Source organism: Chelonoidis abingdonii, chromosome 2 (assembly GCF_003597395.2).
Source record: "Chelonoidis abingdonii isolate Lonesome George chromosome 2, CheloAbing_2.0, whole genome shotgun sequence".
NCBI lineage: Eukaryota > Metazoa > Chordata > Testudines > Testudinidae > Chelonoidis > Chelonoidis abingdonii.
This window is the reverse complement of record NC_133770.1, coordinates 243,619,392-243,632,707: the sequence shown is the minus strand read 5'-3', so window position 1 is coordinate 243,632,707 and position 13,316 is coordinate 243,619,392. Positions and strand designations below refer to the sequence as shown.

General features: G+C 43.0%; 1 protein-coding gene across 2 annotated transcripts in view; it reads right to left on the bottom strand.

The window, feature by feature from the left end:
• Positions 1-10,874, bottom strand: part of RDH10 (retinol dehydrogenase 10) — a 42,043-nt gene extending 31,169 nt beyond the window's left edge. The window contains exons 1-2 of one of the 2 annotated variants that reach the window (XM_032784744.2): positions 9,753-10,874; positions 8,310-8,548 (exon numbers count right to left, since the gene is read on the bottom strand). In XM_032784744.2, coding sequence (XP_032640635.1) covers positions 8,310-8,548; positions 9,753-10,044 — 531 coding nt within the window. In that variant the 5' untranslated portion in view covers positions 10,045-10,874. The remainder of the gene's footprint in view (positions 1-8,309; positions 8,549-9,752) is intronic. The other variant, XM_032784745.2, reaches the window with a different exon arrangement.
• Between the last annotated feature and the right edge of the window lie 2,442 nt (positions 10,875-13,316).

Here is a 13,316-nt window from a genome sequence, read left to right as displayed (position 1 = left end):
CTTAACTGCCTTGATAGAAGCATTCCTAACTAAAGACAGAAGCTAACTACTGTGGATCATTTTGTTTATGCATCTCAATATACAATTACAAATTTGTTATCACAGAGGTCTGATACTAGACAACAGAAAACCACAACTGAACAGATAGCATCGATGGACTTCAGGGAGTAGTGTTCTGCAACATCTGTACCACAGCTAGAGTTGAGTAGTGGATAACAGTTCTGGAATTCAATTATGCATGCTTGAGTTTGCATAGTCTGTATATAAGGCAACATTTAGAAGGGCTTTTTCACAGAACTAAGACTTTTTTGCACTCAACTTTGTTAGCTATGCTTGCTGACTGTTCTCAAGGGAAATGATATATGGTCTGAAAAGTCATCTTTGTCTTGACTGTGTCAAGAACACTGCCACACACACACTCTTCTATAACCTTGGATTAAGCATATAAATAGGCACTGAGGGTTTTTAAAATTTGTTTATTTTTCAAGAACTACACAGAAGGACCTTCAGCTCCATGAAGACAGATGATTGCTGGGGGCCTATGGTCTAGAAGTATTAAAAAAGATTAATGCAAGATAAATAGACATCTTGTGTACTGTTTCTAGTGTACATCTGCCTGTTAAGGCCTGCAAATTTATATGGTGACAATTTGATTGTCCTCAGCATAAGACTACACAAGATTCATACAGACTGCAAAAATAACACAGTTGAAAGAAAAAAGCTTTACTGCAAGACAGCTCTGTTGGCTACTCAAGCTCCAGAAATAAATGTTCAGCAATCTAAAGAACAATTTTTTTCATTAAGTCCTATTTTCCATCTCTGAAGAATGTTGTTTTCCAAACTACATTTCCTGAAGATGAGAAGATCGAAACTTAATTAATTTCCCTATATAAAAGTGTTTTCTTGAGTCACAAATGACTAATGGTACTTATAGAATCTCTAATCCTCCCATTGCTATGGCTAAGGTCAGGTCTACACTAAAAAAGGTAGGTCAACCCAACTACGACTCTCAGGGGTGTGAAAAATCTGCACCACCCCCTCCGCCACCAGTGAGTGATGTTGTTAAGATGATCTAAGCCCCAATGTAGGCAGTGCTAGATTCATGGAAGGATTTTGCTGTTAACCTAGCAATCACCTCTCAGAGAGGTAGATTAAACCACAGTGACAGGAGAACCCCTCCCATCAGCATAGGTGGTATCTACACTGAAGCACTACAGCGTGGCAACTTCAGTGTTTATAATGAAGATGAAGCCTGAGAACCTTGCTGCGGCTTCACTAGAGATGTTGTCAAGTAGCACATTACACTGTGTGTATGTAAAACCTGTGGACCCAAGAATGACAGAGAATGGGACTCAGTGCTGTCACCTATTGGTGAAGTAGGAGAAGAGCGGCCAACGGCTACCTGAAATACAGATGGCCATGAGCTCCACAGGCAAGGAAGCTCTCTGCCAGGATCTGTTGAGAGCAAGGAGAGCTGACTGAAGGGGCAGGGCCTTATTCGCATTTGAGTTATGTGAAGGTTTGGGGCATTTTGATAAATGTTAAGTTTTGCATTTGGGGGCAGTTAAATGCAATTGACCTCGCTGGGAAATAATACAGCTGTCCAACGTGCTAGATAAGGAAACCTGGACTAAGCTATAGGAAGAGGAAAAAGACTCCTTGCTATCTATCTATCTATCTATCTATCAAGTGTCCTAGATCCCTCCCTAACAGCTAAGCTGGGACTGTTGGATAGTGCAAAGTGATGGCAGCTTTGAGCGAGTAGAGGCAAATTGGTTACACCAGTCAATGCAGAGCATTAGGGGCAGCAGCTGCAAGGTGACCAGCAGTGCAGACTGGCAGAAGCAGCAGCAGCTTTTCTAAGGCAACGAACAGCTCAGAAAGGATGAAGAGCACAGAGCAGCAGTACAGCTAGGTAGCTTGGGCTGAAGTCAGAGAGAAGGCAGCAGCCTATCCTATGGACTCTGGTACAGACCTCCCTATCCAACAATTAAAGCTGAAATCATTCCAGATGGGTTAGGAAATAAAACCCCCAGAGAAGCCAAGGCAGCACTGACTTGCTAGAATCCTTGGATTCTCCAACCCAGGTCAATTAACTGTGAGTGGGGAGGACGGAAGCAGCAGAACACATTAGCAATTTACAACGGCCAAAGGAGGACTGAGGTTGGTATTACTGTTAAGACCAATTCACTCTGTCTCTCCCCCCACCCCCACACACACCAAAGTTCTCTTTGCTGTAAACCTCTGCACTCAGTGCTTGTGAGTAGAGAAGAATTGCCCACTAGGGGCACCTAGGATGGTGAATATAGATTCCCAGGTGGAGGTTCAAGCTGGTGTTAGTTAAGCATTTAAGGAAAACCCAGTCTAGAAAACTGAACCCAGCACTTTCTGCTGCCATCAGCACCTGGCAGAAGGTTATGTATGTCCTGTATGACTGTAGTTTGCAGAATTCCAAGATTATATCCCATAAAAGGACCAGAAAGAACATAGGAACACTTGCAAATACGTAATCCTTTCAACTATCTTTGCTGGAATCCAGATTTCCTTTTGAGAGATTGGGCTAGTAACAAGACAAACATTAGATTTGAAAGAGCACTAGTTTGTCAAAGTCAGAGTTCCCCATAGCCAACGGCTCACTGAGCTGATGCAGTTAAGGGATGCCAGTTTCATAACCACTGGTACATAAGGGAGCGATGTGGCCAGCATCATGTTCAACTGCCTTTACTTGCCCTAACCCAATGGATCAAGTACTCCTTTTGCAGCAGGGTAAACTGGTGGTAGCTGCTCAGCGTGTGATTGAGTGAGACTCAAACCCATGACCTTTAGGATTTTAGCTTAGCACCTGAACCAGTCAGCCATCACAATTCACCATAGTTAGCAGTAACCCAATTTACCTGGCCATCCCACTCAGATACTGTAGTAAGATACTATAGTAGCGGACACTATAGAAAAGCTTAAGATAGTAATCACTGAGGGCAAAGACAACCAATAATTAAGTTACTAAACAGTACTGTTGGCAAAGCAGTTATATGCTTATTACCAAGGGCAGACACAACTGAACCATGGAACATGTTGAATGTACCCATTTTGGTCACTCACATAGTCCTCTCCACCCAACATGAAGGTTGCAGTCTCAAGAAGTTGTCACATTTTTATGGATCCCTCCAATGAACTACTCAGATGGCATTTCCACGAAAAAGAGTTTCTATAAGCCTGTTGATGTTCTTTGGGCCTACTTAGTTTATTATCGTTTGCTTTTTCATGACAGGGCAAGATGTTTGCATAGGACACAGGGGATACTTTTCCTATTGTGACAGCTGCATTCCAAACTAACATCTACTGCAAGGGTAGACAACCTATGTAATGCGTGCCTAAGGCGGCATGCGAGCTGATTTTCAGTGGCACCCACATTGCCCGGGTTCTGGTCACTGGTCTTAGGGGCTCTACATTTTAATTTAATTTTAAATGAAGCTTCTTAAACATTTTAAAAACCTTATTTACTTTACATACAACAATAGTTTAGTTATATATTCTAGACTTATAGAAAGAGACATTCTAAAAATGCTAAAATGTATTATTGGCACGCAAAACCTTAAATTAGAGTGAATAAATGAAGACTCGGCACATCACTTCTGAAAGGTTGCCAACCCCTGATCTACTGTATTGCAGAGAAACATTTTTTGTGTTGTTATAGAAGCAGTAATATATTTAGCAAAGTCAGGAACCAAGACAACTGTTCGCTCAGTAGCCCAACATCATGTAAGCAGTCTAGCAAGTTAGGACATGTCTGGGGACAGGGTGTTTTGACCAGATGTCAACTCCTTAATCAACTGACTAAGGTGCAGGAAAGGGGAGAAAAGTCTATTGTGATGGAAGCCAGGTTGGATCATACTTCTTCCCTCACACATTTGGGACAGAACTTGACTTAGTTCACTGTTAAAAGCAGGCAAGTACTGCAAGTACTTTTAAGTAAACATCCCTTTTGCAGTCTTCTACTTCTGAGGACAAAATTAGTTATTAGGAGCTGTAGATGCACTATTAAGACTACCTATATTTACTATTTTGAACACAAGTGAAACAGCTGTTTAGCATCTTAACTGACTAGCATATGCATTCAAAGTTAAACATACATAGTAAAAATACTAAAAAAAATCTAAAAAGTAATTATCTGCCATAAATCACTATGTACACAGCCCTCAAAACATGAAGCCAGGAATATCTGCAGACTTGCCTATTTAAATATATGTGCACGTTATTTATACAGAGCAAATATAAACATTTATATAACGGTAATTTGAAATGTGGCACATTTGTACATGACTATTTCAATGAGAAAAATTTAGCATAGGTGTCAACAGTTACAAGAAAAAAGCAAGCTCTACAGTTAAAATATAGACTTTACTGAACAGTACTAAAAGTTTCTGAAGATTGAACAAGACAAGATTGACAATAACTACAAGAAACACCTCCATCACAAGCCTTTGGAAAGTACTATAGGTAGAGCAACTGCATGAGTATGCATTAGATTTATTAAACACTACATTATGCAGTTTGTACTGGCTGGCTTTTAATTTCCTGAACAAAACATTTAACATCATAGGCTTTAGGCATTTCACAGAGAAGAATTCTCTGCTCAGGAAGGAGATAACTAAAGAGAATTTTTCAGACAGTAGGTTATCTTACCTACTATATCAATATAAATATGTCTGTCAAAGATTTAGGCTCCAATTTCACAATGACTTATATATATGCTTACACACTTAGTACTTATAGTACATAGTTAAACATGTGTGAAAGTCTTTCCAAGGTAGGACCCTGTATAAAAATTCTGGAGAATACTCCAGAACTGGAGTTAAATGCTTTTGCTTCCCCCTTTTGGTTAGTCAAAGAGAAAGCTCATCTTCCTGTGACGGGCAAGATGCTATTCCTTTAGAAGAGGTAAGCTTAAGCTGAAAGTTTTGGAAAATCCATACATGGCAGAAAAACAGCAGAATTACTACCAGACCGATATCCCTCAGATTTGGGTCTTAAAGATCTGTGCCACAGATACGAGAATCTGAAGACTAAAGTATTTTGCTATATTAGAGCATTTGTTCAAGAGTTTTCATTCTAGCAACAAGACCTAAAAAAGTTCCTAGTAGACACCAAATGTCTACTGATGTGGAAATAGCACAATCTTAATCATATATGTACTGGGGAAAAAAAAGTCTCAAAAGAATCTGAAAGACTGTTCCAAGATGGATAATATGAAATAATATTTAACCAAAGATATAGCACAAATAAGAAAGATTCCTGTTTAGTGTAATTTGTTTTCTTGTTTATACAGTCCCTCTTTGCTTAGGCACTTGGGTGCCTCATTAAGTATTGGTCTTTATTGTAAAGCAAATAACCAAGTAATAGGAATGATTCAGTCATCAGTTAAAGAAGGCTAACCAAACAGATAAGTCTTGCATTGTGACCTGAAGTTTATCAAACCAAAGTTCTGGCCCATCGTCACTGGAACAGAAAAAGTCTGGTGGGGAATTTAAGAGTAAATTCCTGGAACTGAACAATAGGGATGACTAAGTAAATCATAATCACTATAAGAGGGTGTAAGGAGATGAGACATTACTTTAACACGCTGAAGTTTTATACATCTGTGGGCTGCAACAAGTGCAAGCTTTGTTTATGCAACAGGATATTTAGTGCCTCTTAATGATTTTCAATATCAGAAGCATTCTCATTATCTGAAAACTGAATTACATGTATTCAGAACACATTGATAATTGTATTCAGTAAAGATCGCAATAGTTAGATACAGTAGTGACACATGATATATAAAACTCCCATAGAAAGTACTATGCAAATCATGCACATCAGCAAAATGAAAGCTATCTTTTGGCTGTGGCATGCCACCAAAGCTTTAGGTGTTGCCAGTCTGTGACACAGTACAGCCTTAGATGGCTCACAACAGAAGATATGACATGCCTTTCACTCCCCGCATGCTGGAAAAATTAAACAGCCTTCACATTTTGTATCAGCAGGTACCATTTGTTCAATTTACTTGCAGTTTGCAGCCAAAAAAAAAGTGTGTCCATTTCACTAATTTCAGAAGGATAATGCCGAAGTCGTATTTTTCAGTTATTCATAGACAGGTGCACTGAAACATCAGAGTGTTTGAGGAAGTGGGAAGAATTTTCCTTTTATAATATTGTGTCAATATTTTTAAGTCACATGACAAGGAATGTGTCTTATTGTAATCCACTCATGGGTTTTTGGGACTAAACACCCTCCAAGGACAGTCATAAGTCTACACAAATGCTCTAGAGTACTAAGTTTTGCAGCTGTACCACCAATTTAGCTCACATGAAAAAGTCTGACTTCACACATCTAGACACATTGTCCTAGTTAAAGTCAGCATTAACTTACACACACACACACACACACACACACACACACACACACACACACACGGCTTCAGATCTGGCTGTTTCAGATGGTACCTTATGAGTTAGTTTAAAAAACAAAAACAAAAAAAGATCCACCCACTTTTGACCAAACCAGACATCTGTGAGACCTGGATAGGGAGAAGAACCGCTCTGCCAACACCAAAAACTGCCAAGCATCCCCTCACTTCACCTCCCCAAAAAAGCTAAAAACGTAGGACGCAGGCTGATCTCTTGACCTAGAGAAGGAGTATATACAAGCAGGTCCTCCGTTAAACAAAGAGGGACAGCTCCTTAAAATTTTCAGTGAATCCAAGCGCAGTAGCTTTTGCCTTTAGGCTAATACAATTTAAAACAAGCATTCCAATACAAAAAGTATGGCTGCTTCAAGGTTTGGAAGAAGTTTCCTTTTAAATGGAAAAATATCACAAAAAGAGCTTAAGTCTAACTTGGTTTTCCCATAGCTGTTAGGAACTCAGCAAATATAATAAGTGTGCCTTCAAACAAGTTCTCTGAAACAATGCTGTAAATAAGTATCTTGATTTACATGCCTGAGGAGAATCTAGGATCCTCCCATATTTTAATGTACAGTGAGGTCATAACTGACTTTCCAAGAAGTCTAAATTCTGTATTTAAACCACATCTTAAAAGCACAACAAGAACTCTCATTAAAGCTAGTGGACATCCTTGCTTTTGTAAGCATCAGTTGGACTTACTGCATTTTATCAGTGGACTGTACAGCGTTTTTGGCTCTTGAAAAGTTTTAAAGTATCTTGTGAACTCGGACAAGTTTCCTTTAAATGCATATTTTCAGAGTTAAGTCTCCAAACACAGTATCTGATGTGCATTGAAGTTTAAACACACTTTATAGACAAGTTCTACAATACTTGGGAAAAAGAGATTGCTTTGCTATTAAGTGTTTCGCAGTGTTGATTTGAAGGGGCTCCTTTAGGGTTATGAAACAGCATTTAACTTCTATATTAAAAAGTTACAGTAAAGAGGCATGTGAAGTTTCTGTACACCATGGATTTCATAAGATTTTAATATTACACATGCAGGAATAATCTACCAGGCATCTGCTGAAGTAGATTTCAGATTGCTTAATTCTTTGACTGTTTTGGAAGTAAATTTCATAATCTTATTTGAGGGACCAAAGGACAATTCTAATGCTGTGGACTTAGTCTGACAGGTAATGCAGGCCCAGTGTGTATCATACCCTGCTTTAACATTCTAGTTTTATATAAATCCCCGTTGAAATGAATACCAAAAAAAAAACGAACAAAAATCAATGAGAATTTAGCATTTAGTATTCTTCAGTTACTAAAACAACATCACACAAGAATCCATGTAGCTCTATTTTATTACTAATGGTTTACTCTGGAAAATGAGTTATAATTGATAAAGACTTTCTAGCTTGGTTTTCCTTTGAGGTTCTCTTCTCCCTGCCAAGTCTTCAAAAGTTACAATTTGCCTTACAGCCAATTTTAGCTACATCTCAGAAATAATATATTTTAAGAAATATTTAAGTATCTTTTGAGAAATCGGTGAATAAATACCATATAGCATCAAGAGTTATCTTAAAGCTGCTAAAATGCCAGTACAAGGCTACAAAAAGTATTAATTGAAAGCAGCAGACAAGATTATTCAGAAGTTGTTCCTACAGAAAATGTTATACTGAAAGTCATGTAAAACATTGATTTTACAATGAAATGGCTGATACAAAAATTTATTCTTCCCTTGCCACTCTCCAACCCTATTGGGTAATAATCCAAAAGAGTGGTAGATAGTTTTGTATACGTATTTACACTTATAAATACAAAGTGACAGAACATCCTTCCCAAAATAAGCTGAACAAAAGTGAAGCATAAACAAATGTATAGTTACCCAGAAGTGTGCATGGCAGTTAACCATCATGGTCCTTTCAATAAGCTCATCAGGACACTCTAGGAGATGGTGCCCAGAGACCACACCAGCATTGTTAACCAGGACTGAGACCTCTCCAACCTCTTGGCGGACCCGCTCAGCTGTCAAGTAGACATTCTCTCTCTTGCTCACATCACAGGTATATGTATAAACCTGCAAGTTGCAGTGGGGCAGCACCTCTTCTTCACCATCTCCAGCTGCTAAGGAATCCAGAATAAAAAGGTTACATTCTCAATTAGATCTCAACATTCAGGTAAAAAGTCACACAAAGAAGAAAGAGTAAACACTCATCCATTGCACTTTAAGAGTTCTATTTACTTTGGCATCGTCACAGTAAACAAACCCTATATTTACTGTTCCTGCCTGAAAAAGGTAAATTTGAGGCTCCAGATTTACTTGCAGCTGTCTGAATCAAAGGTTATACTGATGAAAATGGTCTATGCTCTTCCACTCATGAATCTCTCTTTCTAGCAAGAGATACAAGCACACAAACCCCACTCTTTCCTGGGTGGTCAAATATGAGTGATTGTGGGTGGGGGATGAAATCCTTGCTTACAGCTGGGTTTGTAGGACAATGCCAAATCCAACCTGGTTTAAGTCACAAACCATTCCCCTGGTCACCATCAGGCAATATGGTCAGGAAATAATCACAAGAACTAAAGAATCCCAGAAATATCCCCTCTGGATGTTCAGCTCTAACTACCATTTTTCCTTTCCTGGCAGGAGGACCACCACGGTGATAATGCAGGTGATTTTCTTGTAAGCACATCATTTAGCTACCCTTCCTGAAGCAGGTGAAAAATAGTTTTATGGGAAGTTAGGACACAGTTGCACAAAAATAATAGCATGGCAATACTAGAGCCCTGCAGAAGCCATCTCCAGAAATGCCACCTGCCACAAATACTGCCCACACATTATAAACTGGGTACTTTCTCCTCACCAAGGGTGCTGGAACAATTTTTATAACTTGGGTACTGACAGCCACTGAACCAAACTGTAAACCCCTGTATATGATGGAAACCACTTCAAGCCAGGGGCTGTGGCAGCATGCCCAGCACCGCTGGTTCCAGCACCTCTGCTCCTCATCCCTTGCTGAGCACCATCAGCTCTCGTGCCATCCTTCTGCCCCCCCCCCCCCGCAAAAGACACGCTAGCAGGTAAGGTAGGACCACTTCCTCATGGAAGACTAACCCAAGAGTAAGAGTCCGCTATCCCAGATCCACACTGTCCCGGATCTCAGGCACTGGGCTGTTATCGTAGTCCCTACAGTTACTGGGGGAGGGGGGAAAAAGGAAGGGGGACGTGATGTATTAGATCTATGTTTAATGTTACGATCAGAAAATACATCAGCATGTAGAGGCAGGAGCACAGTATGTCACTGCCTGAAGCGGGCAGCGCAGTTACCTTGGCGCGCAGCGGCAACCGCCTCCTCGGAGATCTCACGGTAGATGTGGCGCACCATGCCTGCCGTCTCCTCATTGCTCTGGGTGTTGATGTCCCACAGCACCAGCGGCGCTCGGCGCCGGGCAAACTCCAAGGCGAAGAGGCGGCCCAAGCCGCTGCCTGCCCCGGTGATGAGGCATACCTGCCCCGCCACACTCTTCTCCTTGGGCCTCACCAGCCACTTGGCCGCAGCCAGCACGAACGCCCAGAGCACTTTGAAAGTGACTACGAAGAACTCCAGCAAGATGTTCATGCTTGCAGCGCTGTCCCCCAAGGGCTCAGCTACAGTCCCTGCTGCCTACCGGGGGAAGGGGTGTCTCCGATGCCCTGGTACAGGGGCGCCTGCCTGCTGTGCTCCAAAGGGTCCCGCAGCCCCCCTCCAAAGAGCAAAGATCAGCCCCCCGGGGAAAAGCCGCGCGGAGCCCAATGAACTTAAGGGACACCCGCAACCGTGGCACAATCCACTCAGCCTACAGAGCAAGGGGCCGTGCAAAGCTTCCCCTTGGCAGCCAGAGGAGGAAAGGCGGCGAGAAACAGCCTAGGGACCCACTATCCCCAACACTAAGCACGGTCCAGGCTCCTAAGTTCCGCACTGCCTGCAGGCACCTGGGGCTGCTACTGCCTGGGAACCGCGGCGCTTGCTGCCTCCTCTGGCTGCTCGGGAGCCGCTGTGCCTGCAGCGCTGGCTACAGGGCTGAACACAGGGAGACTTTAAACAGGAACAAGCTCCCTCTGCGCTACCAGATCTCCTTCCCCCAGGGCGGCAGCTCCTCGCCGAACGCCACCCAGCAAGTTCAGCCGCCCAATCGAGCCGCCCTAAGTTTGCCGACAGCCGGGGCTAGCTCCCCCTGGCACTGGCTGAGGAGCGGCGATCACTAGCGCAGAGTGAGGGGCCACCTCCACTGCTCAGCCGGGGAACGAGGCGCCGGGTTTCCCTTTCCTTCGCCCCTGCCTAGCTCCCTCCTCCGGTGCTCTGCACCCCGCCACTGGTTGGAAGGGAGCATCTCCACGCTCCGCGCGCTATATACCCACGGCTGGGAAACCGGTCCCCTCCCCCACCCCATTCACAGGCCCTCCTCCAGCCCAGCCCACTCTGCATTCCCAGATCTTCCCCCAGCCCATTTCCGCCTCCACCGCACCCCCGCACCCGCCGGCACAGCCCCACCCCTTCCTCACCGCCAAGCCCCACCAGGTCTTCTGCTGCCCCGCCAGCCCTTTTCCGTGCGCTCCCCACCCCATCTCCTCCCACACCGGGCCCAGCCTCCACCGCACTCACGGTGAGTCGGTGGGATCCGCCCCCGCACGCCAGGCTCCGCCCTCGCGGGCCCAGACCCAGCAACAACTCCCTCCCCAGTGGTGCCGCCGCCACCGCCACCGCCACCTCCCCGCGGCCAGCCCAGCGCCGCTCTCTGCCGCCGCCTGAGACACACAGGGCGGCTCGCACAGCGATACGTGCCCAAGCCCCCGCCACTCACATCCCCCCACCCCGCCGCTCAGCGGAACATTCGGTCCCACTGTCAGGGGACACCGAACGCATCGCTCCACGGCAGGGACCTCGCGGTTGGATTCGAAACGCGAGTCCTGACTGTCGTCCAAATCTTCTAGCTAGAAGAAGGAACTGGAACGGACTACATGTCCCAGAATGCAAAGCGGCTCCCTTAGCATACAGGGCCCAGGGTGTGATGCGCCATCTTGAGTCTGGCGACTTTCAGGGACTGCATGTCCCAGCATGCAATACGGCTGCTGCCTTCCAACACGTCCTGGAGCCGTGGCCAGGTGGTACTTGGTATGCTGGGACTTGTAGTCATCACCGGCCACATTGCTTCTCGGAGGAGCCCACTGTTGGAAGGGTGATGTGTAAGCAGACGTACGAACCAGTTTGCAGTGTTCGACACAGAAAAAAGTTCAGCATATTATTGTTAGTCAAATTCTAGCTATAGGACGATAGTTATTCTAATATAACAATTTAATTGAACATTTATTTGCTTGTGCATGTATTTTTAATGCTACTGTTATTTACTCTAGTTTTAATAAGATTCATGAGTGTAAGGTGCTGTACTAGTATACATTAGTATTTTCATTTGTTTGTATATCTGTAATACTAACATAGCTGCTGTTCAAATGCCAATATATTATTATTAATTCAACATTTTACAATAAAATAGCTAACACCTAGCAAAACAAACAAAACAGATCAATTAAAATAATAGATAGTAACACTGTTGATTATTCTGGGACAAACTGCTTAACTCTTACTTCCACTGAATGGTACCTCACTACACACACAGTTCTATTGTTTTCAATAGGACTAGGGAGACCAGACAGCAAGTGTGAAAAATCTGGACAGTGGGGGGGCGGGTAAATAGGAACCTGTATAAGAAAAAGACCAAAAATCAGGACTGGCCCTATAAAACTGGGACATCTAGTCACCCTAAATAGGACTGGTCTGCATGTGTGTAACTCTACTCCATAAGCAGTTCCACTGAAATCAATGAGAAAACTGGAATAAAGTTTCATCCCTATGTAAGCATTTGCAGGAATGGGGCCCTAGAGCACAGTGAGTGGACATTGTAAAAATACTTAGATGAACAGACTGTTTTAGTCAAGTGGATGCAGTTCCACTGAAGATCATCTGTTTATGGCAGTGATGCCTTAAATGACTTTTCAAATTGCACAATGAATCAGCTGGCTGCAACGATGGAAATGGAACCTAAGAAACTGGGGGCCTGATGCTGCGAAGACTTAAAGTCACATTGAAGTCCGTGAGACAATTCACACAAATTAAGTTAAACTCGTGCATAATTGTTTGCGAGACTGGGTCTTTGCCCAATTTCCAGTCCCTTTTTCTCACCATTAGGTCTGAGACCCAAAATAAAATTAACAAGATTATCCATTTAATGCATGATTAAAACTAGTTAGGGCCACAAATAAACAAAACATTGTTAGATTATAATAATAATAAGCAAGTTTATTTCTGTATCAACTTTTTGAGATTTTTAAACTCTTTCATGGCCTAAACTCTGTTGATGTATGTGTCGTGTATGGAATACATTGTCAGTATTCGGCAAATAATAAAAATAAATAATAACCCTGCCTGATCCCATCAAAGTCATACCAATACTTAGGCTCAGGATTTAGCCCGATAAAACATCTCTTGGAACTGAAGTGTATCACTCACACTATGGAAATGAATTATTTAATGTAATAACAATAGTGTTTACAATTTTTAATTACACCTCTGGGCCTGAACACTGTGGGGACTGTGGATTGCGCCCAGCTAGGCATGCTGAAGCTGTAGCCAAGCTGGAGGGGCTTTAGTAATGTTTTAAGAGGAAAGTGTTTATAGCCTCTTCCTCCTGGTCTGTAAAAGCTTACTGTGTGTTTCAATGAGCCATCTAACCTTCGCTTTGCGCTCCTAGAGTCCCATCCAGCTCTGAGCCCCTTTAATTTAGCTCAGGCACTCACGTAGTCATCTCCGTATTCCTAAATTGTATTCGGGCACCGCGTTAGACAAAACCCAGGGCT